This window comes from Mobula hypostoma, chromosome 17 (genome assembly GCF_963921235.1).
Source record: "Mobula hypostoma chromosome 17, sMobHyp1.1, whole genome shotgun sequence".
Taxonomy (NCBI): Eukaryota; Metazoa; Chordata; class Chondrichthyes; order Myliobatiformes; family Myliobatidae; genus Mobula; species Mobula hypostoma.
The window spans coordinates 46699486-46723377 of record NC_086113.1 but is presented as its reverse complement, the minus strand read 5'-3'; the positions used below and the strand labels follow the sequence as shown (position 1 = coordinate 46723377).

The 23892-nt window shown below is 42.0% G+C and overlaps 1 protein-coding gene across 1 annotated transcript in view; it reads right to left on the bottom strand.

The window, feature by feature from the left end:
- The window catches only part of elmo1 (engulfment and cell motility 1 (ced-12 homolog, C. elegans)), a 206427-nt gene that overhangs the window by 152665 nt on the left and 29870 nt on the right, over window positions 1-23892 (bottom strand). Inside the window, exons 2-7 of the mRNA XM_063069851.1 lie at window positions 21521-21672; window positions 18313-18353; window positions 16669-16741; window positions 13174-13224; window positions 9599-9768; window positions 3190-3225 (exon numbers count right to left, since the gene is read on the bottom strand). Coding sequence (XP_062925921.1) covers window positions 3190-3225; window positions 9599-9768; window positions 13174-13224; window positions 16669-16741; window positions 18313-18353; window positions 21521-21598 — 449 coding nt within the window. The 5' untranslated portion in view covers window positions 21599-21672. The remainder of the gene's footprint in view (window positions 1-3189; window positions 3226-9598; window positions 9769-13173; window positions 13225-16668; window positions 16742-18312; window positions 18354-21520; window positions 21673-23892) is intronic.

Below are 23892 nucleotides of genomic sequence, written 5' to 3'. Positions count from 1 at the left end.
AACTTTTACAATGCTGCTCCATTGACCTCCAATAATCACAACCATTTTTGTGTGAAATACAACTACAAACATTGTTGTTTACCCTTGAAGCCAATTGATTTCAGTTTTACCAGATTTCTTTGGCCAAATGTTGCCTTGTTGTCAAGGGCAGTCACTGTCACCGACCTCCGGAATTCAGCACTTTGGCTCTAGACCTCATCATGACCTTGAGGGCAAAGGTCAAACTAAACATCGACGAGCAGGTAACAAGTGCCACTTGACAGCTTTGCTGATAACTGAGACTGGATTAATTGAGCAGTAGTTAACTGGATTAGATCTAACCTGCTTTTTGTAAAACACAATATACGTACATTGTTACTCACAATTTCTAATAAGTGCCTTGTGTTGGCACGATACTGGAACAGCCTGCCTAGAAGTGCAGCTAGTTCGAGAGTGTCGCAGTTCATCTGGGATTCTGTCTGATCTCTTAACCTCTGATTCACATCGGGTAAATCAAGTTGGCTGAAGACAGTTTTTTTTGTTTAGGAGCCAAAGAAACATGAGCCAATAGATTTCAAAGGACAACTGGAGGGGTAGCCAATCAGGACCAAGGCAAGCAAATGGGGGGGGGGGGTGCTCTACAAACACGAGCACTCCTATAGAGAAACACCAACAATTGCACCAAGCACGTCTCCTCGACTGGTGATGGAACATCTGCAAGCCAATTGCCAAGCTCGGTGAACACCACAACATTGTGTGATGGTGGGGATATCAGGAAGAAGCCAAGATCAATCAGCCATGCTATATTTCTTGCTGAACCTGGCTGTGAGTGCCTCAACTACTTTTAAGCAACTGTTTGCTAGACCCTGCCACTGAGAATAGGGATATTCTTGGAACCAACTCACTCCTCCACCTCTCAGTAGACACCACCATTCACAGCTAGATGCAGCAGGCCTGCAGAACTCTGATCTGACCCAATGGATGTAGGATCACTTAAAGTTGTCAACTGCATGCTCTCTTTGACTATTTATATTTTTATCCTGCATTGCAGGTTCAATGAGTCTCGAAATAATTCTCAGACATTCCTGGTGCTACTCCCAATTCCATTTCTCATTGAACTAGGATTTATTCCCTGGTATTATTATAGAGTCCACTGGAGCTTCTCCTGTCAAATTATATGCTCTACTGGCCAATGCCATGATTTTTTATCAACTGTTTATAACACTCTCCACATACACCTGGCTTCAAACCCACTTGGTAACTAAAGCAGATGTTCAAGGAGAAATCCACCAACACCATCCCAAACCGTGGGGCAAACCAATCCACACCATACATAACGATTTTTTTTGTCAGAATTCTGCGGTGAGAGGAAAAGAAACTGAGAGTTCAGTACAACCAAAATAAGTACAGGGTTCACCAATGAACTGGTAAGATTTACATCTGATAAGATGCAAGATGTTAAGATTCTTATCGGTAAATGTATATTCTGCATCCTAGTTTCATATATGAGATATTTATTGAAAAAAATTGATCAATATCATTAATTACAATCAGCCAAATGAAGTGATTTTCATCACACAGAGGGATAAGGGATTTAAGTGAATGTGGGCTTCTGGAACCCATTTCAAACCAAGCTCCCCAATAAACGGTTTAGAGAAATGGGCAATGTTAATACACAATTAAGAGACAGTCCCTGAACACTGTCCCTCAGACAGTATAATAAATTTAAACAAGTGGAATGTCTCTTTGCAAAACCTATTTAATCCCTGACCTAGGAACTGGGACATCATATTACACTGTGTAAGTTGTTGATGAAGCTACACTTGGAGTACTGTGTACAGTTTTGGTCACCCTGCTATAGGAAGGAGGTGGTTAAATTGGGAACAGTACAATCAAGATTCAGAAGGATGTTGTCAGAACTAGAGGGCCTGAATTATAAGGAGGGGTTGGCTAGGCTTGGATTTCATCCTTCGATCTTATGGAAGTGTTTAAAATTATGATAAGCACAGGTAAGGTGGACGGGAGGGGCGGGGCTTAAAAGGAATATAGGCCAAACAGGGTGGGCGCTGGGTTCAGCATGGATTTGTTAGGCTGAAAGGCCTTTGGCCATGCTAATTGGCTCTACCACCCTACAGCCAGAGAATTTAAAATACTTCTTAGATGGTCACACAAATTTATGGTGACATTTAGGGTGTCAGTAATCCTGGCAGTTACAGTATTTCATGGCGACAAAATGGAAAGATAACTTTTAAACACATTACAGGGACACTGTCTTTTTCATTTCATCTGGTAACTCTTTTCCCTGGCCTCCAATTCAATCAGTTCATGATTTAGACTCTCAAAGGCAGAATGTAGCTATTGACTTCTTCCCTCCCAAGAAACCATGCCCCAGGTGTCCTTTCACTAAAGCACAGGATTCATAGCTCCTCGTCCTTTTTCAGAATCTCCAAGTAAATTTAAATATTCGTTGTAACTCAGCTTCACCACGGGGATGCTTCATTCCGAGTGCTTTTACACTATGGTGTTAATGCTAGAACTGTATTAATAGCAACAATCTACACAACCTTTACAACAAAACATTACTCTGCATTTGTGAAAGACAAATTAATCAACTGGCTCAGTAACAGCAGTTTAAACAGTCACTCGAGAGACTTAACAGCTCAGCTTCCAGGTCTGTCTCATTAGACCAGATAGCGTCATCAAAAGGCACGAAGACAGCACTGAAGTCTGCCTGGAAGGAGGAGAGGGGAACAAATGTCTTCAGCTTTGAGTCTTTTACCCATAATCATATAGCTAAATCTCTCTATAAGTGTAGATTTTCTTTGCCACAATTAAGTAATTCAGGACACAAATGTATAGGGGGGAGAAAAACTGTTTCTTCTGGCGAGGATTTACAGCTCAAGGATTTGGCACCTAGCGCCAGCAAGTGCCTTGAACAGTTTTAGTCAGTGTAATTCTGAATCACGTACAATCTGATTCTGGATTCTGTGTTAGGAAAGCAAACTGCCAAAACAAAGGAGTGCAAACAAACGACTGCTTTTTAGTGGAGAGAGGAGAAATTGCTGAAGTGCCCATTGCATGCACACACAAAGCACTGCACAGAGCGAGAGGCGATAGATCAGAGAGGGAAGCATTATTTGTAAGTGTAAGGGCTTGATTTCCAACCATGCAGTGAGAGTACACAAAGTGACTGTCCAATTGGATTCTTACCAGGGCTTCATAATCTTCTGTAGTTTCTGATACCGTCTGCAAAAATTTAAAAACTTTCACATATTACACAGTTCTCCAAAAATATAACTTACATAGTTTTGCACCCTGAATTTCTTTCCTCTACTCTCTCAGAAAAGTTCATTAAGTTGAAGAGACAATTAAAATACAACCCAAAATAGCTTTCAACACCTAGTCAGAAGTGGTATCCCCATTGAAACATTGATGAGTTTCCAAACCTCGCAGTAAAACACTTTGAGTGAATGACATGTCATGTGTAGGAAGAAACGCAAATATCATTTGTTAAGCCCAAATCCATCCCCAGCTTGGAGGAGCTGAGAGAATGAATAAGGAAAAATAAAAGATATTTATGATTATTTTGTACAAACTTCCATTATATACTCCAAACAGAACTAAATTGTAAAGGCAAAACATACAGCACAGAAGACTGCATGGCCCATGATGGCTCTTCCTATTAACTATCCAGTCAGTCCTATTTCCCCTAAATTCTACACCTATTGAGATAGTTATTGTTTCTAAAGTTACTGCCACCAGTTTTATAGGCTGCACATTCAGGTTCCTTGCAATATACTGCAAAAATATAATTCTAATTTCCCTTCTGGGTTCTGCTGCATAGATGAATGACTGATGGCCCCGATTGAAAAATAGTTTCTCCCTACTTAATCTATAAATTCTTAAACTCCACTAACACAATGCCCTATTCTGTCCCCCCCATCCTTAAGGAGATTTTTCCAAGCAGGTAAAAGCAACTGACCTTTGACTCCATTTTTGCTGCAAGCACAAGTAAAATGGCAGGCAGAAAGCTGTGGTGACAGTAGAGGCTTGAATGCAGCTTGGCAGCATTGCAGAGAGATTCACAGCACTCCCAACACCGAGTGGGTGGCATGGGAACTCAGAGAAGTTGTTAAGAAATCGCTATTTGTTGAATCTATGCCAGCTCCCATTAGGTAAACCCCATTCCTCTGCAAACTGTTTTCCCTCATGGCAAAGCATTTTTTTACCTGAAAGCCTGCATTAATTCTTACAGGTAGCAAGATTCACATTATCACAACTTTAAAAAGGTGCACTCACAGCTTTTGCCTCTTAAATTTGTATGTTTTGGTTCTCAAATTAACATTAACGGGTCAGGCGGCATCTATGGAAATGAATAAACAGTCGACATTTCAGGCAGAGACCCTTCGTCAGGAGGCTCGGTCATTTCCATTGATACTTATTCATTTCCATAGATGTTGCCTGATCTGCTGACTTCCTCCAGCACTTTGTGAGAGTTGCTTTGGATTGCCAGCATCTGCAGACTTTCTCCTGTTTAACATTAATTTTGATCAGCTTAACCCATCTACTCCCCCATTAATTGCATCTACATCTTGAACACCCCTGGTCTCCTGATTTACAAGAGATGGCTGAATGTCCATGAGAGAAAGTGCCACTGTTTAGAATTAGTGGAAGAATCTACCCACTGTGGCACCTTCTCAATGCCTATTAACTTCACACGGAATGACATTGAAATTCATAGTATAGAAATGGACCATTTGGTCCCATTACTATCTACTTTTTGTTTTACACTCCACATAGATCTCCTCACCTTCTTTATCTCATCCTGCCAGCATGCCTTCTTAATCTCCTCTCCTGCTATTATATCCAGCTCCTTTTTAATTGCCCCTAATATGGTTTGCTTTAACCAATCTACAAGGTAGCGGGTTCCACATTCTCGAATTCTCGACAGACCTGCAGTACTATCAGCAATACTGAGTTACATCGCAATTAGAATTTAAAATATATTCACATCAATATTATGTCCAGAATGTCTATTGCCCAGGTATGTATTATTCCTGTGCAAATTAATTCCTAAAAAATAATTTGTGCAGTCCTCCTCCCTTGAGTCCGTGAATAAATGTACCCATATCGTCCCTCCAGTATGTCACTACTGTGCCTCAGATTCATTTCATGATGAATAAATGGTTTATTGAGGCTTGCACTCATTCAGTGCCCGTTATGTTCCTTTTCAGATCACCACACTTGCAGCGTAACAAATGCAGAAACCAATCTGTGCATAGCAAGCCCCCACAAATGTGAGAATGGCCCAGCCGATCAGCTTCAGAAAAACACAGGCTCATAAACGTTGGCACGGTTACTCAGGATTGCCACTCTGGATAGAGTGGCAGGGCGGCCTTGGCAAGGCATCCATTTGGAAAGTGGCACTTCGTCTTGGGTCATGAACCGAACGGGATTGCTGTGTTTAAATCAGCACAGAGAGGCCTGAACTGGGCTTTGAAACCTCTAACTCAAAGGCAAGAGTGCTACACCCTAGGAATGATGACAGTATAAGATATCTTGTAGGACATGGGGATCCCAATAACCCGAGCATCCTTTTTTGCCTCTTGATTAATGTTTTACAGAAGTGTCAGTGGATTGAACATAGGAAATGCAAAAACGTGTGGCTCTTACAGCTGACCAAATTATAAATCCTCATTGACTAGAGAATGTCGTGGAGGACGGTCACATGGGGTAAGCATCAGTGAACAATAGGTATCAGGAAACAATACTTCTATAGGATAAGAGAGAAAATAATTTCATAAAACAGCACACTATGCACAAGGGAACAGAGTCCTCCACTCAAAAAGTGAACAGTTCAAAGATGCAGACCGTGGAGAGTCATGGCACCTTTATCATTAACCAGAGATGCACTGTGATTTTATTAATAACCAATCCCTTAATGGTCTTGCATGGTTGGGCTCTACTGACTCAAAAAGATGGGGCAACTTGGCAAGTATTCAGTGTGAAACCTCTTTAGCATACACTGCTCCACCCACACTAGCACGACTAGACCAAAAACAAATACAGGCAGGACTATTAGAAAATACATCATTACCCCTCTATCCATCTGATCATCCTACTGAGTAATCGGATTGGGTGTCGTGAACATATGGATTTTTTCTTGCTCTAAATCAAGTTACAGTGTGAATGCAAGATACAATCTAACAATTTCCATCTAATCAAAAAATAGACGCTTTTCAAATTAATCTATGTTCCAAACTCTATCTGGTATGATTTCAGTCGAGCGTACCAGTTGAACAGGAAGCCATCTTGCTTTCTGTTCCTGTTTACTGTCTGGCTGCAGTCTCTGAATAGCGTGCAAGTGTCCACTGTAGGGCCAGACAGGCTCAGTTACGGTACAGCTTAAAGCCCAATTTCCATCTTAGGTTAGAACACTCTTTGAGTTCTGAGAATTTTGTGAGGAACCTCTATTCCAAAGCTTAGGGCAAAAGTTTAACAACTACTGTTAACCTGACAGTTTCTGTTCTAGCCATGTTGTAATAATGAAGCACATAAAGACGGTACATGACTAGCACACCCGCTCTTCATTGGAAGGTAGCTGCCCTACTTCCACTCCTCAACCTTCAGAGCTCCTAGCGTCTTTACAAGTGAGCTAGCAACATTTTATGCCATTCCAGTGGGTATGACCAATCAAATCACACAAGACTTGACATGCGTGGAACCAAAAGTACTCTGGAAAAGAACACAAGTGATAAGATGGAGCCAGAAAAGTATTCTATGAAATATAAACAGAGTCAGACCTTGGGCTGCAGGACCTCAACATTTTAATTCACTCACTTCACCTCCTTCTGCACTCTTCAGTTCTCTAAATCCCTGTAACCTTTCTCCGGCTATAGAAGCCAATACTCTATACTTATTCCCCCTTGCCCATTAAAGCATCTGCAGGAAGTATTACTCACACCAAACAGACTTCATCGGGCACAAAAAAGGAAATTACACTACCCTATATTGGAACTGTTAATTCTCTTTCAAAACAGGTGGTATCACAAAGATATCGTATCAAATCATGCAGCCTTATTTTCTCTGTGCTTGAACAAAATCCTTCAACTTGAAACAACTGCTGCATTCAGGGCTAGAAATGAGAGCATGGCGATTGGAGTGAAAGAGAAGTACAGCTGAACAAAGGGCAGGCAATAAATTAATATCCTCTGTGACAGCAAAGCACACAGTGATGGAGTGTTACCTTGTGGCCTCTCTAAACTGTAGTAGCAAGTTCCTTTTCACCCACATCCCATGAAGCTTAAAATAAACCTCAGCAGCTTTGTTTTCAGTGAATTCAAAGAAAATTTATCCCTGCCACACAAATCGAATTGTAAGTCAAATAGTTGTATTTCGCTCCTCCAGTTAGAAATATTCCCAAAGGTTAACGTGTTGAAATGATTCTCAATAATGCTGCCTCCCTCCCTATTATAATTACTGATCTTGCCCTCAATACTACTCTGACTCTGTCCTGAAATTGACTGTGTATAAGCCGAGAAGTTAAAGTTGTTTAGAGAGCATATTAATAGCTTCTCATACTTTTTTTTAAAACAGAGGTACTAAGCCATCACGTGTTTAATTAAGTAAAATTAAAGAAGCAAATGCAGCGTCGGCACATACAAACTTCTAAACCCTCAGTATACTGTCACTACTTTCTCACCCCAACGCACCACTTCAAATACATAGGCAACAGAACTGCTTCCTGGTGGTGCAGAGATGAGGCTTGATTACTTCAGTGAACTAGCTCCAAATGTCAAAAGTGCTTACACAAAACATTCAGGAGCTTGAAACTAAATGCCAAGGAGGGAGGATCCACACTTCCTCAGCTGACTAGGGCACGTGCACTCCTGCGGCCCCGGATACACATCGTTCCCAGCATTCAGGATTTTCCCTCCCAATGTTGACAGTATTTGAGGATTCAATTGACATTTATCTAAATCTGTGCAAAAGTGAAGGGGCACCTGAGAATTCTCCCCCTCCACAAAACTGGTACCATTCACTCCTTGACTTACTGTAGCAGCGGAACAGTCAGTGGGATATTGGGGCCGCCCTTCCACAAAAGATTTACTTAATCACTGTCAAAAGGCATGCCCCTGTTACTGAGAAAATGCCTGTAGTGTTCCACAAACAGCACGCGAGCAGAAGAATGGGACCAGCTGACAGTATAGATGAGGGCACTTCCGGGCAAAGTGACTAATATTATGCTCTCAGCAAAAAAAAATTACACAACTCATGGAGGATTTTTGCTGTTGTACGGTGCGGTTCTCTTCAGCAGAGTTTGTGGGCGATGCCCTTAACCCATGGGCTCACCGTGCATAAACTTGCCAGCAGTTCCACTCTAATTTCTTCTATAACAAGGAACAGCCTAAAGGAAGCATGTGGAGGAAAGGTGCCACTCTCACACCTGTACCGGTGACACAGTTAGTGGGGTGGTGATGACCCCTCCCCACCCCCCGAAGTTCAGAACGCTGCCGGGTATGTTGGACACAGAATCCAAGTTAATTCAAATACTCATCTGTACTAACTTACGCAAAGTGGGTTGGAAGATCAAAGGGTCGCAAATTCTATTATTTTATGAGGCAGCAGAGGTTGCTATTTAGCCGAAGCCTCCATTCTGACTCTTTGCTGAGCAATCCCACCAGTCCTGGCCCCTTTCTCTGCAGTCTCTCTGAAGTCACTCCCTCTTGACTGCCTATTTAATTTGGGACACCTACCCTGCTGACCTCCTTGACAAGTCCTGCTGGGCAGCACAGTGGCAAATTAACTGTCACCTATTAACTCCTGGATTCCGGAGGTCTAAAGTTCAAAAGGTCCAGAATTCAGTAAGAATGGTCGAATGGTATCAGTTCCCTTTAGCCACCTGCAGGAAGATTCAGCTCACTGTTTTTTTTTACGGACCGATTTGAATCTGACTTGAGGTTACTTAAAGCAGAGGAAGCACTGGACTGTGAATTTTTCAGTGGGGAACCAGAGCTGTTATTAGTGGCTCAAGGAGACTTGAGGAAAACTGGACATAACTCAGTGGCAAATCCAGCATCTGTCGCCACTTGGAAAAACATCAGACCGAACCAACAGGGGAGACGGGTTATGTTTCAGGAGCAAGAATTAAGAAAGCGCATATTTTAGTTACACTACTGGCAGTTTGAGAATTTGAATTTGTTCCAAATACTGAGATGGTTATTAGTACCTCAAATAGTTCTGTAACAAAGAAAGGAAAAGTGCTGTTCTAGCCTGGTCTGGCTTATGACGATTCACCACCATACCTGACTCTAAACAGCCCTCTGAAATGCCTGGACAGATGCACTGTGGAATTAGAATCAAGTCATAAATGCTTGCTTTGCCATTGACAGCCACATCCCAAGAAGTAATTGAAAAACTGTTTTTTTTTAAACTAAAATCCAGGTACATGATTTAATTACACATTTTACATTGCAATACATCTGAAACTGACTCTCTCCTCCGTCCCCACCCTAATGTCGGCATCCTAAAACATTTAATACTTTGTGTCACTGGGCCTCATTCTTCCCATTCAGCCGTTCACTTTAACTAGAACTCAGAGCTACATCGCGATACTTACTCAGATCCACTTTCCACCATCTGAGTTAGCAGGGAGATGCCGTCAAGGTTAATAAACTCCTGGGCAAAGGTGATGTCACGGGAGTGACTAGCCAAGTCTTTCAGGGCTTCCAACTTGGCATCCATGCTGGAAGACTGGATTCTCTCATGGAGAGCCTGCGCAGTTTGCGTCTAGACGAGTGATATGGAGACAAGAACAAGAAACGTGGCAGAAAGACAAAAAACATTTTTAGCCCTTGCTTGCTCTCTAATAAACTTAATCCAAAATAGAGCACAGGTCCATGGGTAACAGGATCCCCCAAATACATAAACCAACCCAAACCGTGTTAGATAGAAAGGGTTAATCCACTCAGAAGGGGTATACAGATGAATTCAACAAGACAGTCACGTCCTGTACAGCCTTCACCAAGAAGTGAACTCATTAAGAACTCTAATATTCTCCACTGAAGCTGGGAGGGTCACTAATGGTGCAATGGAGATCTGAGATGAAACAACTTTTAAGAAGAATTTACATGGGGACAGTTCAAAACCCACATTAAGAGCAACTAAATTGAGTCCTCCAAGCCCACCCAAGACTGGAACAGAAACTCTAGGCCAGAGGTTCCCAACCTGGGATCCACAGGCCCCTTACTCAATGGTATTGGTCCATCGCATAAAATAGGTTGGGGACCCCTGCTCCAGGCTGATATATCCCAGCACAGTACTGAGGAAATGCTGTACCATCCAGTACTGCCTTTCCTTTGCACATTAAAACATTTCATCTGCCTCTCAGGTCAACATAAAAGACCCCATGGTATTTTGTCTTACAGGTGGGGAACTCTCCAATTGTGTACAAATTGGATGTGATGTTACCCACAACAGAATCAGATTTAACATCACTGGCATATGTCCTGAACAGCATATGCTGTTTTGGGGCAGCAGCACATTGCAATACATAATAATAAAAAAACAAATTACAATAAGAAATATATTTTTAAAAATTAAATAACTAATGTAAAAAGAGAGCAAAAAAAATTGAGGTAGTATACACCGGTTCATCATCCATTCAGAAATCTGATGGTGGAGCAGAAGAAGCTGGTCCTAAAGTGTTGAATGTGTGCCTTCGGGCTCCTGTACCTTCATTGGTAGCAATGAAAAGAGGGCACGTCCTGGGTGATGGGGATCTTTAAAAAGGCAATGCCACCATTGACTTTTGAAGATGTTCTCAATGCTGGGGAGGCTGGTGCCCATGATAGAGGTCAGTTCGCAACTTTCTGGAACTTCTTCCAATCGTGTACAGTCGCCCCTCTATATGTGATGGTGATGCAACCAGTTAGAATGTTCTTTAGGGTACATCTATAGAAAAATGCGAGAGTCTTTGGTGTCAAACCAGGTCTCCTCAAGCTCCTGATTAAATGTAGCCGCTGTCATGCCTTCATTGTAATTGCATCAACGTGCTGGGCCCAGGGTAGATCTTCAGAGATGATGACACCCAGGAACTTGAAGCTGGTCCCCCTTTCCACTGCCGATCTCTCACTGAGGACTGCGCATGTTCTCTCGACTTCCCCTTGCTGAAGTCCAGAATCAATTCCTCTGTCTTCCCGACGTGAGTGCAAGGCCGTTGTTGCGATACCACTCACCCAGCTGATATATCTCACTCCTGTACGCCTCCTTGATACCAACTGAAATCAGCACAGTAGTGGTGTCATCGGCAAATGTATAGATAGCACCTGAGCTGTGCCTAGCCAAACAGTCATGGGTGCAGAGAGAGTAGTGCGCACATTCTCGAAGTGCACCAGTGTTGACTGTCAGCACGGAGGAGATATTATTTCCAATCCGCACCGTCTGTGGTCTCCCGATGAAGTCAAGCATCCAGTTGCAGAGGGAGGTACAGAGACCCAGGTTTTGAAGATGGTATTGAACTCTGAGCTGTAATCAACAAAACAGCAGCATGATGTAGGTATTAGACCACAAGATATAGGAGCAGAATCAGGCCATTTGGCCCAATGAGTCTTTGCCACATTGCCATTGTAAAGAAGATCCAAGACTGAGTGGAGGACCAGTGAGACTCCACCACTGTTGTCATATTGTGGTGACAGGCGAATTGCAGTGGGTACTGGTCCGTGCTTAGGCAGAAGTTGATTCTACCCATGACCAGTCTCTCAAAGCACTTCATCACAGTAGATGTGAGTACAACTGGACGACAGTCATCGAGGCAGCTCATCCTGCTCTTCTTGGGCACTGGTATGGTTGTGATCCAGGCGGGAATCGCTAACTGCGGATTGAAAATACTCTTGAACACTCCCGCCAGTTGGCTGGCCACAGGTTTCCAGTGCCCTACCAGGGCCTAACGCCTTGCGATGGTTCACGCTCTTGAAACACATTCTGACATCAGCCTCCAGGAAGGAGATCACAGGAGCACCAGATGTTGCAGGGACTCACACAGGAGTAGTTTTATTCTCCCTTTCAAAGCCTGCATAAAAAGCACTGATCTCATCTAGGAGTGAAGCATCACGGCTATTCATGATGTTAGGTTTCGCCTCATAGGAAGTAAAGGCCTGCAAACCCTGCTAGAGCTGACACGCATCCAATTCCATCTCTAACCTCAATCAGATTTGTTTTTTCACTCCTAATATAGCCTTCCATCGTCATATCTGTAAATCTTGTATGGTTCTGGATCACCAGTCTTAAATGCCACAGATCTAGCCCTCAGCAGACTACCAATCCCTGGTTCATTCGCGGCTTCTGGTTTGGGCGTGTACCACCAGAACAGTATCAGCCCTTTTCAGTGAGCTTCATTATTTAAGTCCCTTCTCATACTACCCTTAGTCATCGTTGATGTTTACATGGCATCACATTACTGTGACACAAAGTTCAGCCTTATTTCTTAATACTGCAAGTGCCAAATGCTGTAAAAGCCCTTGAGGATGAATTGAGAGCAAATCCTTCAATGGATTCTCACGATCCTGGTTCATTCTCAAGGGGGCAATGCTGAAAATGACTGACCTTCCCACTGTGAACCATTTTCTCTCTCCATTCAAGAGGTCAGAGATTCAAATTATTTTTTTTTTTTTAAAGTGTGCGTTATGCTGTTTTAAACTTCTGCCCGTCTGCTTTGTCTATAAAAAGATATAGCACAACTTGAATTGACAGAATGTTTTTTTAAGCCTTTACTTGGCCATAGTGCTATGAACCAATGAACTGTTCTTGCACCACTGTCAACTCTTGTAATTGTCATTATCTCATTGCTGCTTGTGTAATCTAGCAGCCACTTTATGCTCTGCAAGATTACAATGTGATAATGACCAAATTCATTCTATTTTAGGAATAATGGTCAAGATATAAATATTAAACAGGATGTTGGGAGTTAACAAGTGCATTTCGACTCCTGCGAAAGACTGCAACGTGAATCACCCATGTCCCTCGAGCAAAAGGAACAAACAGCCTTCAGCACCAGCTCAGCTGGTGCAAATGGTTTGTTGAAAGCGTCAGTCCAGTCATTGTAATACAGAAAAAGTGCATAGAAAATAATGTAAAAATTGAATTAAAACAAATAACTAGTCTGAAAGAAGCATGAACAGCACGCAAGCTACTTACTGGTGATGATGCTAATCGAAGGATTGCACCATTTTTGATTTCGTTGCGGTTCTGGAAAACAATAAAAATCAAACTGGTTACATAGTGACAAGTGTATTTTATATCAAGTGTTCTCGTCAGATGTAATTTATTGTTTCTCTCCCTGCCTTCAGTGTTGGTGATCACCAGTTGTATGACGTTTTCTTGTCAAGTCCAGGAATCCCAGTATTGGATCTCAAGAATAATTCTATGCATAATACGTCAACATTTTATTCTTACATGGAACATATCAGCTAACAACAGCAAGTCATCAGAAACGACCGCTATCCAAAGCTTTTTCTCCACATCTCATCACTCTAGGCTGGGGTTTGCCAGGCAGTGGAGAAAAAGAGCAGAGCCCCCCCCTTATCTCTACATCACTACATTGCCATTATCACAACAAGTTCCTCAGTCTCCAATCCTCCCTTCCTATCCTGCTTATCCCACTTCAGGATTGTACTAACAACCAATGTGCACTGCAACCCACAGGTTCCTGTTGTGTTAACTATACTTCCTCACACCATGCTTTCTACATAAACTCCATTTCATTCCCCCAGCTGTTCTGACCATTACACCTTCTAGACCAGTACTTTGAATGCTGGCTGCTTTTTTCTCCGCCTTCAACTATGATTTCCACAGAGACGAGGAGGAATATGTTTTGCCAGAGAATGGTGAATATGTGGAATTCTTTGCCACAGGCCAAGTCACATGTATATTTAAGGCAGAGGTTGATAATTTCTTGATTAGTCAGGGCATGAAGGGATATGGGGAGAAGGCAGGAGATTGGGGCTGGGAGTGAAATTGGACCATCCATGATGAAGTGGTGGAGCAGACTCGAAGGGCCAAATGGCTTAATTCTGCTCCTATATACAAAAACAGTGAGAAAAATGGAATGAAAAGATTGCTCTGAGGCCTGGCAAGGGTTCAAAGAGCCAAACCACTCCCATCGTCATAAGAAAATATATTTTAAAAATACACAGTGTAAGTTGCTGTCATTGGAGAAGAAGTGAGATGTGAAATTGCAGACAAGTTAATTATGAACTTCATGAGCAAGGTCAGGGGAGTAATTATTTACCTGAAAAAAAACTCATAAAATAGCTGACAGTTCAAAGGCAATTGTAAATAAATCCATTAGGAAGACAAAAAAAAATGGTTCATCCACAAGTGGGCCAAAAATTCAGCTGTTACACACAGACTGGTTGAGATGAAGTGGCTTAGAACTATTAAACAATTTACAAACAGAACAGAAGAACTGCATGCTTGAGGTACGTGGCCTGAGGTACAACACTAGCACTGATCATTGTGTGAAGTTAGGAGGTAGTCCTCTAAAACTGAGATTTGTAGGAAATGCTCAAAGAAGGTGAACACTCTTTGGAATTCTTAACCCCGAAGGGTTTCGAAGGTTTAAAGAGGAAGTACATAAACATCAGGCAATTGAGGGCAATCTGGTGAACTGGTACAGAACAGATGAGAAATGGGCAAAATCACATTAAACGGCGAGGCAAGCTCGAGGGACAGAGTGGCCTCCTGCTGTCCTCTATATCAACAGTGCCTGCTCCTACTTCTAATGTTCTAATTTACAATGTTCTCAGTGTTAATGAAGGCTAAAGAATTAATCATCAATAGAAGAATCTTCTTGGAATACTAACATGAATTTTCTCTTGAATTTTATATTTTTCATTATCCTACAATAATACTTTTATCCAGTTACTTCACCAGTCTTCTTCACTACCAGAAATATGTATATTCACCTCTTGAAGTACCAACTTCACCACCTGAGGGCAGGCTTCTATCAGCTTAAACCTCATTATGAAAAAAAGCACACAGAGGCTTTTAAAAAGGTCACAAGGAGATACCCCAAGAGTGCTCCAATTAAGTCAGAGGTTGAGCATCATGACAGTCAACCCTAATCAGTTTCGGAATGCATCATCAGGCACCCCCAATGGGTGCAGGGCAGAGGATCGCAAACATAGACTCCAACAGAGCAAAGGTATCAAGGGTAATGGTAGAGAATGAGGGTGGAACAGAGGGGAAGAAGATCAGAGGAGATAGTGAGTGCAGCTAGAACCTGGTCTGACCAGAAGAATTTTGGGAATGCTCGGAAATGTAAACTAACCTGCTCCTCGCACCTGTGATTTGAAATGCTGTGTCACACGGAGGGTGTGTTTGGAGGATGAGGGGTTGGCAATTCACAGCCAAGATGAGAGACCTAGTAATGTTATTATTCAGGAGGATAGTGAATATTGAATGTATACAACAGTGGATCATCCAAATGCCTCCAAACCAGAAGATGCTTGGACTTGGCACGTACTCGAGCAGAGTTTGATCTTTTTCCTTTGGAGACTGAACGAAGTGAGAAATGTAAAGTGTGGACCCGAGGTAAAAGGATTAATATCGTTTCATTCACTGACTCATGAAGAAGGGTCAGTTAGAATCACCCATCAGCTCCGTGCATGATTATCTACATTGTCTCCTGATCCAACATATAACATCAATGTTAGAATTCACATGCTTTCAGATCCCATCATGGACTTTGGTAGCTGCAAGACCTAAAACTTGACGCCCTTGCCCTTCCCGTTTCACTTGGGCCTCCTTGTCCTTGGCACTCACTTTCTGGGATTTTATCTCTAACCCACTCTCACCTTCACTCTTTTGAGGCATGCTGCAAGTGATATGATATGACAATTCTCCCATATCTCCTTTCTGGCTTGGTGCCAAATTCTGCCTGATAACACTCCTGTGAAGCTCTTGAGACAATTCACTGTAACAAGGTGCAATGTTAATAGAAAAAGTGTAGGAACAAGACCCCGTCCGGCTGTAATACTAAAGTATCTTTAGAGGCTGCGAGGATACCTTAATGAAATAGAGGAGCAAAACGTGCATTATTTGCTGCAAACCACAAGGTACTTAGAGAACACTGTGTTCTTCCGGAGAGAGACAGATAGCAGCAATCTGTCAACTTTACTGTGTCTGTCAATATTGAACAGCGCACTTAAAATTCCTGCTTAGTCCTTCAGTGTTCCCATAAACAAATGTAAAGTCATATCCAGATCAATTGTAAAGTCATATTCTGCCAATGCTGTTGCTAAGTGGAGTCAGACACTGACCTTACATAGAAAGCACATTACAAATGCTATAGCAGCCCTCAAACTCCTCCTCTGCAAAACCTTAGTAGTACTACAATAAACGCAAACTCAAAATCTGTATTGTGCTTACAAACACACAGACACACACACTTTCTTTTGTCTGTCCACATTCCCCCCCCCCACCAATACCTCTCTCTTATGTGTGCTGCTTGTTCAAGCTCCACACCCTCTGCACATTTTGCAATGTGACATGAAATAAACCAGACTAGAAACGACAAGAAACTTCCTTTCACTCTGTCCATCTGTGTGTTCAGTTCTGATGGTTACCGAAAATCTTTTTATACCAATCCAAGCAGACACAGAAGGGAACATTTTAAGTGTGAAATCTTGCCTTTTCAGTGATGTAGAAGTTTGTGCCGTCCGCATACTGCAGAGCATAGTTTTCAGGTGTTGGTAGAGACCAGCTGAACGAAAAAAGAAGAAAGAGTTAATTTCCTGTACTGTTACAGCAGCAGAAAACCAAATGAATGTTTTAATCACACTCTCACTCTGACATTTATTGACTCCCCTCTTCTCGCTCCATCCATTAACCTGCTAGAAGACATGAACATTCACACCCATCATATGCTCCACATGTACAAAGGCCAAAAGATCCTTCAATATGGCAGCAGATAATTATGAGGGCATCATAGAGTCACACAACACAGATATAGGTTCCTTAGCTCACCATTTCAAAGTCATCAAGTACCTGTCTAAGGGCGGCATAGTAGCGTAGTGGTTAGCACGGCGCTTTACAGTCCAGGCGACCCGGGTTCGATTCCCACAGCCACCTGTAAGGAGTTTGCACATTCTCCCCATTACCACGTGGGTTTCCTCCGGGTGCTCTGATTTTCTCCCACAGTCCAAAGATGTACCAGATGGAGGGACATTGTAAATCGTCCCATGGTTGGGCTATGATTAAATCACCCAGGGATTGCTGGGCAGCATGGCTCAAAGGGCGAGCAGGGCCTATTCTGCTCTGTATCTCAATAAATAATCCTATTTACCAGCAGTTGATTTGTAGTCTTCTTTACAAAGGCAAAAACCAGGAGCCTTATCACTGCATCAACTGTTTGCTATATACAGTCCCATAATCATCAAGATTGGGATCAAGAACTGGAGCTAAATTGCTGACTTCCTAACACCTCCCCTTCACCCCCACCCTGCCACCTCTTCCCTGAAGCAGAAACACTGAGGCTAGCTGCAGCAACCCAACTAACCTCCTGGAGAAGAATGCTGACCTCAGTAGAGATTGGCAAGTGAACCCTGGGCCTCCTGAGGCTATGGAGTTCAGTACAACTTCCCTGGTCCGGCTTTGGAGAGGGATTTGTATTTGCAAATTGACACATTACAAAACGACAACACCTGGAAGGCAGTGAAACGTCTCGTGGGTTGAGAAAGGCATCACAGAAACTCAAAGATTTCTTTCACCAGACCTTGCTGAAAAGTTTTAATCTTCAATCTCATTATGCACTCTCCACAGACAAATGGCTAATTTTAGCCATGAAAACATACTTAACATTTTAACTTCAACACGGAAACATTAAAGAACAGCAGCACAAGAATCGAGCAAAAGTGCTGGCTTGACACAGATAATCCTTGGGAGTAAATTACTTCAACATTTGCACCTGCCTCTCATAAATCCATCATCATAGCTCAAACACACTTTCACACAGAGTGCACACTCACCTAACTCTACCTAGATCTTGGCCAATAAAGTAGAAGAAGGTCTTTTTACATCAACAAATAAATAGTCTTGATTTCTTTGATTTCTCAATTAGTAAATCTTACTAAAAGAAAATTAGTGACTATTAGATTTTTCCATCTCAATAGAACCCAAATCTTTAACTTGTCACATCCCTCCATTTAAAAGCTTAACAACTGACCTCTTGAGGAGCAGACCACCACCTCCCTTGTCACAACCAAGATATTTTCTTTCTGCAAGGATTGCACTAGGATCTATAGATATTGATTTGTGAATGGTGGAAACACTTACCCATCACAAACTTCCCGTATGATTGACGCCAGGGGCTTTTTCTGCAATAATGAACAGGGGGGAAAAGTCAGATGTTTAATTTAAAGGCATGCTCCCCCAACACCAGGCCCACCAATTACTGTGCGTTCTGGCCTTGTTTTGACAAATTATTTTTGGCATCTTGACGGTCATTGGCAAAGACTCTTGAGGCTGCTTAACAAAATGGAGTAGAGATTAGTTCTGGGCACACAGCACAAACTGTCCCCATCTCAGTCAGACAGCCTGGTACTGAGGGATAAGGGAGAACAAAGACAACCATCAAACACGTCAGGTCGTGACACTGATCCACTGAGGATGCCATCAATTGCTTGCTTGCACTATTCCACCAATGAAGTCACAGATTTGGACGGCAAGTACTTGGAAAGCTCTCTGGCACTCTAGTCATGGGCACATAATAAATTCCATCTATCTGTCCGAGACTGAGGCTTCCAATTTGACCTTTGCAAAGTTCTGGGTGGGCTGAAATTAGAGACACAAGGGATGGAAGATGCTGGAATCTGGCGTGAAGGCTCAATGGGTTAAGCAGCATCTGTGAAGGCAAGAAACGTTCGAGACTCTAGATCCAGACTCTCCACAACAGGTTGTTTTTAGTGCAAAATTAGTTTCCAGCTCTACGTTAATACAGGCACCAAATCTGGTTCCATTTAAGTCTATTTACATGTAAGCCACCTTATAGGATTCATTGGGGTAAACTGTTGACAATTCTTGATTTCAAGTCTCAGCCTAATTGACATACGCAAACAATAACAAATGCCAGCAAATAATCCTCACATCTGGAATACAAACAAAATGGTGGAACTGAGGTGGCAATCTCCCAGCGTGATGCTTCTAGACATATCCACAAGCTTCTCCCATGGGCCTAGTCCGACAGAGGAGAGGAACTTAGCAAAGTAACTTGGAAATGCCACATAGTAATGTTGGAGCTAGTGTTACTTGTATTCCCTGCAATATCTGTGCAAATTCTTTAATGAATACAAGATACACGAAAGTCACTTGATGCTTTAATTTCAGCCACACAATAAATTCAGCTAGCTTAATTTGCACCACCCCCACATCACCTTGGTAGCCAAGTTGTCTCTATTAGAACCTAAAGTCAGTAGATTTTTACATGATTCCTCCTCAAAGCCAACAGCGAGTGTGACAGTCCAACTGATCACAAAACGAGTCAATCACATGACCACCTGAACAGGTTCCAATTGCCTGAAGGCATCAGAAGGAGATGTCCAAGGGAATCAGTTTTCCTCCTTCAATGCCTCAGGATTTTTTTTTAAATCGATGAGGTATGTGATTGTGGGGTGAGACAGGAAGTTATACAATTGGTCTAGATGTAATTCAACTGCTTTTCAATGTCAAATGCTTGTACTGAATGAGGTTTAACTCAAAGATGGCAGCAATTTTTTAAAAAGGCACAATATTCTCTGATCTTGCTGGCTCTACACAGATACACCGATCAAAATTATCAAATTAATGAATTATGTAGGATCCAGGAAGTCAAACAATCCAAAGCTCCACTGTGGTCAAATGTTAAGTTTAGCAGGATAATTCCAGAAGTGACAATAAGACAACCACCACATTCAACCCTAATGGGTATGGGGGTGGGGGGGGAGGGGAGGAGTGTATGTGTGGCATATGATTGAGATAAATTGCTCCCAAATGAATGTGATTGTCAGGACAATCCATGGAAATCTTAGAGAGCAAGAAGGAAATTGGATTGCTCTGAGAGGCAGCAAAGACTCTGTGGGTTAAATGGCTACTTTCTCTGTCACGAGATAACATAAATACACACACACGACAATCACCCGCGCAGTACATATGCACAACAAACATCCGCGCAGTACAGACACACAACAAACACACCGACACCATTTTCCAGATCAAACACAAATTGCTCTGATGTTCTTAGCTGACAGGCAGCTATGCTATACATCTCACTATGAAATGTCTCTCCTTAGATTGTCAAGCTAACCTGGTCAAAGTCATGAATGCACTGGTTGCTCAAATCTCAAAACCAATGGGAACAATAATTCCAGCCAACCTACACAAGGGTAAAATCAACAAGACTTGTCATTTTTCCTTTCTTCTTCTACAAAATGCTGACAAGATCAAGTGGAAATCTCCAGAGAATGATGAGTTCCATCTAGATATACTCACCTATGACTTTTTTAATGAACATAAAATGAAGGACCTTACACTACAACTCTTTAGAGTTAGAAAATTAATTTTCAGTATGTAACTCGTACTATTTAAATCTATTCCAACTTCTGGCTGATTTTTCAGAATGGAGTTTAATTAAAATACTGAAATGCCTCTTAGTCAAATGACTATTGTAAAGTATAGCTGCATTGTGAATCACTACATCCAGTACACTGGTTCCCAATGTATACAGATACCACAGAGCCGCTTTGAAAAGCAGTTTCATAACATGCCCTAATATCGCAATGTTCTGAATACACCTCAGCGATATGTAAAGTTGAACTCCAGGATCATGAACAAGAAGTTGCAACTTGCAATTCTGCATCATAGGACATACAGAGGAGCTAACCTCCATCAGACTAGAGAAAGGGGGACCAATTCCTTTACTCCCTGAAAAATGTTCTTTTCAATCCAAAATCATTTGACATCACTGCTCTACCCTTGTTATTTTCCAACAAAAACATAAATATTAATGGTTTCCATTTAAACTTACGGTCGATGCAACAGTTTGAAACCAGGGAGTTGTGAACATCAAGAGTTCTTTGGTAGCCTGCACAGTTCCGCCATTTCTTCAATATTAAATTTTAGTTTGCTTAACTCCAAGCTCCAGTTGCACTCCATCTTGAGTACAAATCTTAAGACTGGGATCCCAGCAGAATAAAGAGGGAGTACTGCATTGTGGGAGATCCTACCTTTCTGATGACAGTTTAAAATCAAGTTCCATACTGCCTTCCAGGGAGGTATCAAATGCCCCACGGGATTATTTTGAGGAGCCAAACCAATTCACATGAAGTTCTAGCCAATATTTATTCCATAACAAATAAATTGTCACAACTTCACCATTGCTTAATTAGCATACAATTTCACTTCATCAGCAGTTTATTGGTCATGAAATGTGTTGGGATATGCAGAAGTTATGGAGGACGAAGTAAATACACATGGAGAGTCATTCACTTATGCTGCATAGAACACTCACCTGATCAATTTCCATCAATTTGGGGAAAGCACCCGGCCATTCAATGGCCACCTTCACAATGTCTGACGGTGGTGGCATGTTGATGGCTTATACGCTCACTGAAGAAAACAGAAGTTCCCTTGGAGTACAACTGGCCTGAATTTCATCCAGTCCTAGAACGGATACAGAAGTAAACAGTGTTTGAAAGAGATGAAAGTGTATCCTAGATAAAGTCACTGAGCACCAACAGGGCCCCGTAACCATAACAACCAGGTGATAATATAGAGAGCTACTGAACACAGGTGGAATTCTTGTTCGAAGCATTGACTGGGCAGTGGCAGGGACCCCAGAGAATAATGGTGCCCCATTTCCAAATCCTCCAAAAGCTCTAACAGCTGCCAAGCATCCTTACCAAAATTTATCAACCGTAACATCTGTGCATGGGTTTCAACAGTTTTAAAGTATCACTGACATTGAGACTTAAAAACTATTGGAACTGACATAATTATTTAAAACAATGCATATTTTTAAAAAAGGTTTAGCTTAGATAATTACCATTCAACTTACCTTCCACATTGCCTCAGTTCTACAAACTCTATTGGAATGAGCGAGATCACAGGCACTCAGTCTGTGCTCCACATCTGGCATTAAATTCAGCACTTACTGCCGGTCAAACAACAATTTCCCAACTCTATTTAGAACTGTTCAGCACAGAACAGTGAGGTTAGTCTCCCATGTTTCTAACTGTGGGTACATTCAACAGTCCTTAAGGGAGCACTAAATTCTGCTGGCCATTGACGCACTTTGCAAAGGGCCATGATTTGCATTTCAATAGATTGTTTGCCGATAATGAAAATTCATTATCATTAATGCCCATTCTTTTTATCACAGCATGTGTCAAGTGTAAACTTCTGAGACGCCCCCTCCTTCAAGTCTGTATAAAGACTTGACTCTTTAACTAACAGTTTAGTCCGATTACATTTTGTGAAGCACCTTGAAACTTCTACTATGCAACAGTGGCAAATTAACAAAACTTTGTGCTTGAAGAATTCTGCGCCAGTTTAACTCAAATAACCACACTGGTGCCAAGTCGGACTGAAACAGCCAAATGGCCTGTGTGAGCTAGACTAAAAAACTGGTGAACAAGCATTTCAGAAAGCGGAACTAAAAATTGGAAACTAGTAACGGAGAGAGCAACACACAGGAAATGTTGGAGGAACTCAGCAGGTCAGGCAGCGTCTATGCCTGGCCCGCATCCATAGATGCTTCCTGGTCTGCTGAGTTTGTGTGCGCACGCACACACGTGCTACTTTGGATTTCCAGCATCGACAGATTTTCTCATGTTAGTACTGGGGAGAGATTCAAAACTGTGACTCACCTCCCGATGTGTATGGCAAAAGAATACGCAGAGCTGACTGTGTACTCGAGGGACAACAGGTTACACAGAAATAAGCAGGGGATCAGTAGGATTGTTCTAACAGGCAGGACAGACCTGAAGATCCAAAAGACCTCCAACTGTCGTAGGGAAAAATGTGAAGAAGAAATGCACTGAAGTAAATCACTGTGAGCAAGCAAAGGTGGAGGAATACGGTCTGAGGGAACAGACCATTGACGTTCACTTAAACAGTACCAACGTGATTCATGACCAATTCAGATATTCAGTTTCTTGACTTGCAGTCTTGGGTAATATGAAGTTAACTGGACATTTCCATCATAAGTTTCCTTATAAACATCTGGAGTGACTGTTGAATAGAAAACGTTATTCTAACAATTTTAAGATTCCTTTCAGATGCAAACATCAAAAATTTACAGCATTCAATTATACTAGGTGTAGTTGCATATTAAAAGTACGTTCACAGACATTTACTGCTTATTTATTTATTATCACGTCTCTTTTTCTATTTACATAGTTTGTCGTCTTTTACACATTGATTGCTTGTCCATTCCATTGGATGCGGTCTTGCACTGATTTTATTGGTATCTATTATTTACTGTGAATGTTTTTTGACTTCTCCAGTACGTTCAACACCATCCGCCCTGCTCTGCTGGGGGAGAAGCTGACAGCGATGCAGCTGGATGCTTTCCTGGTGTCATGGATTCTTCATTACCTGACTGGCAGACCGCAGTACGTGTGCTTGCAACACTGTGTGTCTGACAGAGTGATCAGCAGCACTGGGGCTCCACAGGAGACTGTCTTGTCTCCCTTTCTCTTCACCATTTACACCTCGGACTTCAACTACTGTACAGAGTCTTGTCATCTTCAGAAGTTTTCTGATGACTCTGCCATAGTTGGATGCATCAGCAAGGGAGATGAGGCTGAGTACAGGGCTACGGTAGGAAACTTTGTCACATGGTGTGAGCAGAATTATCTGCAGCTCAACATGAAAAAGACC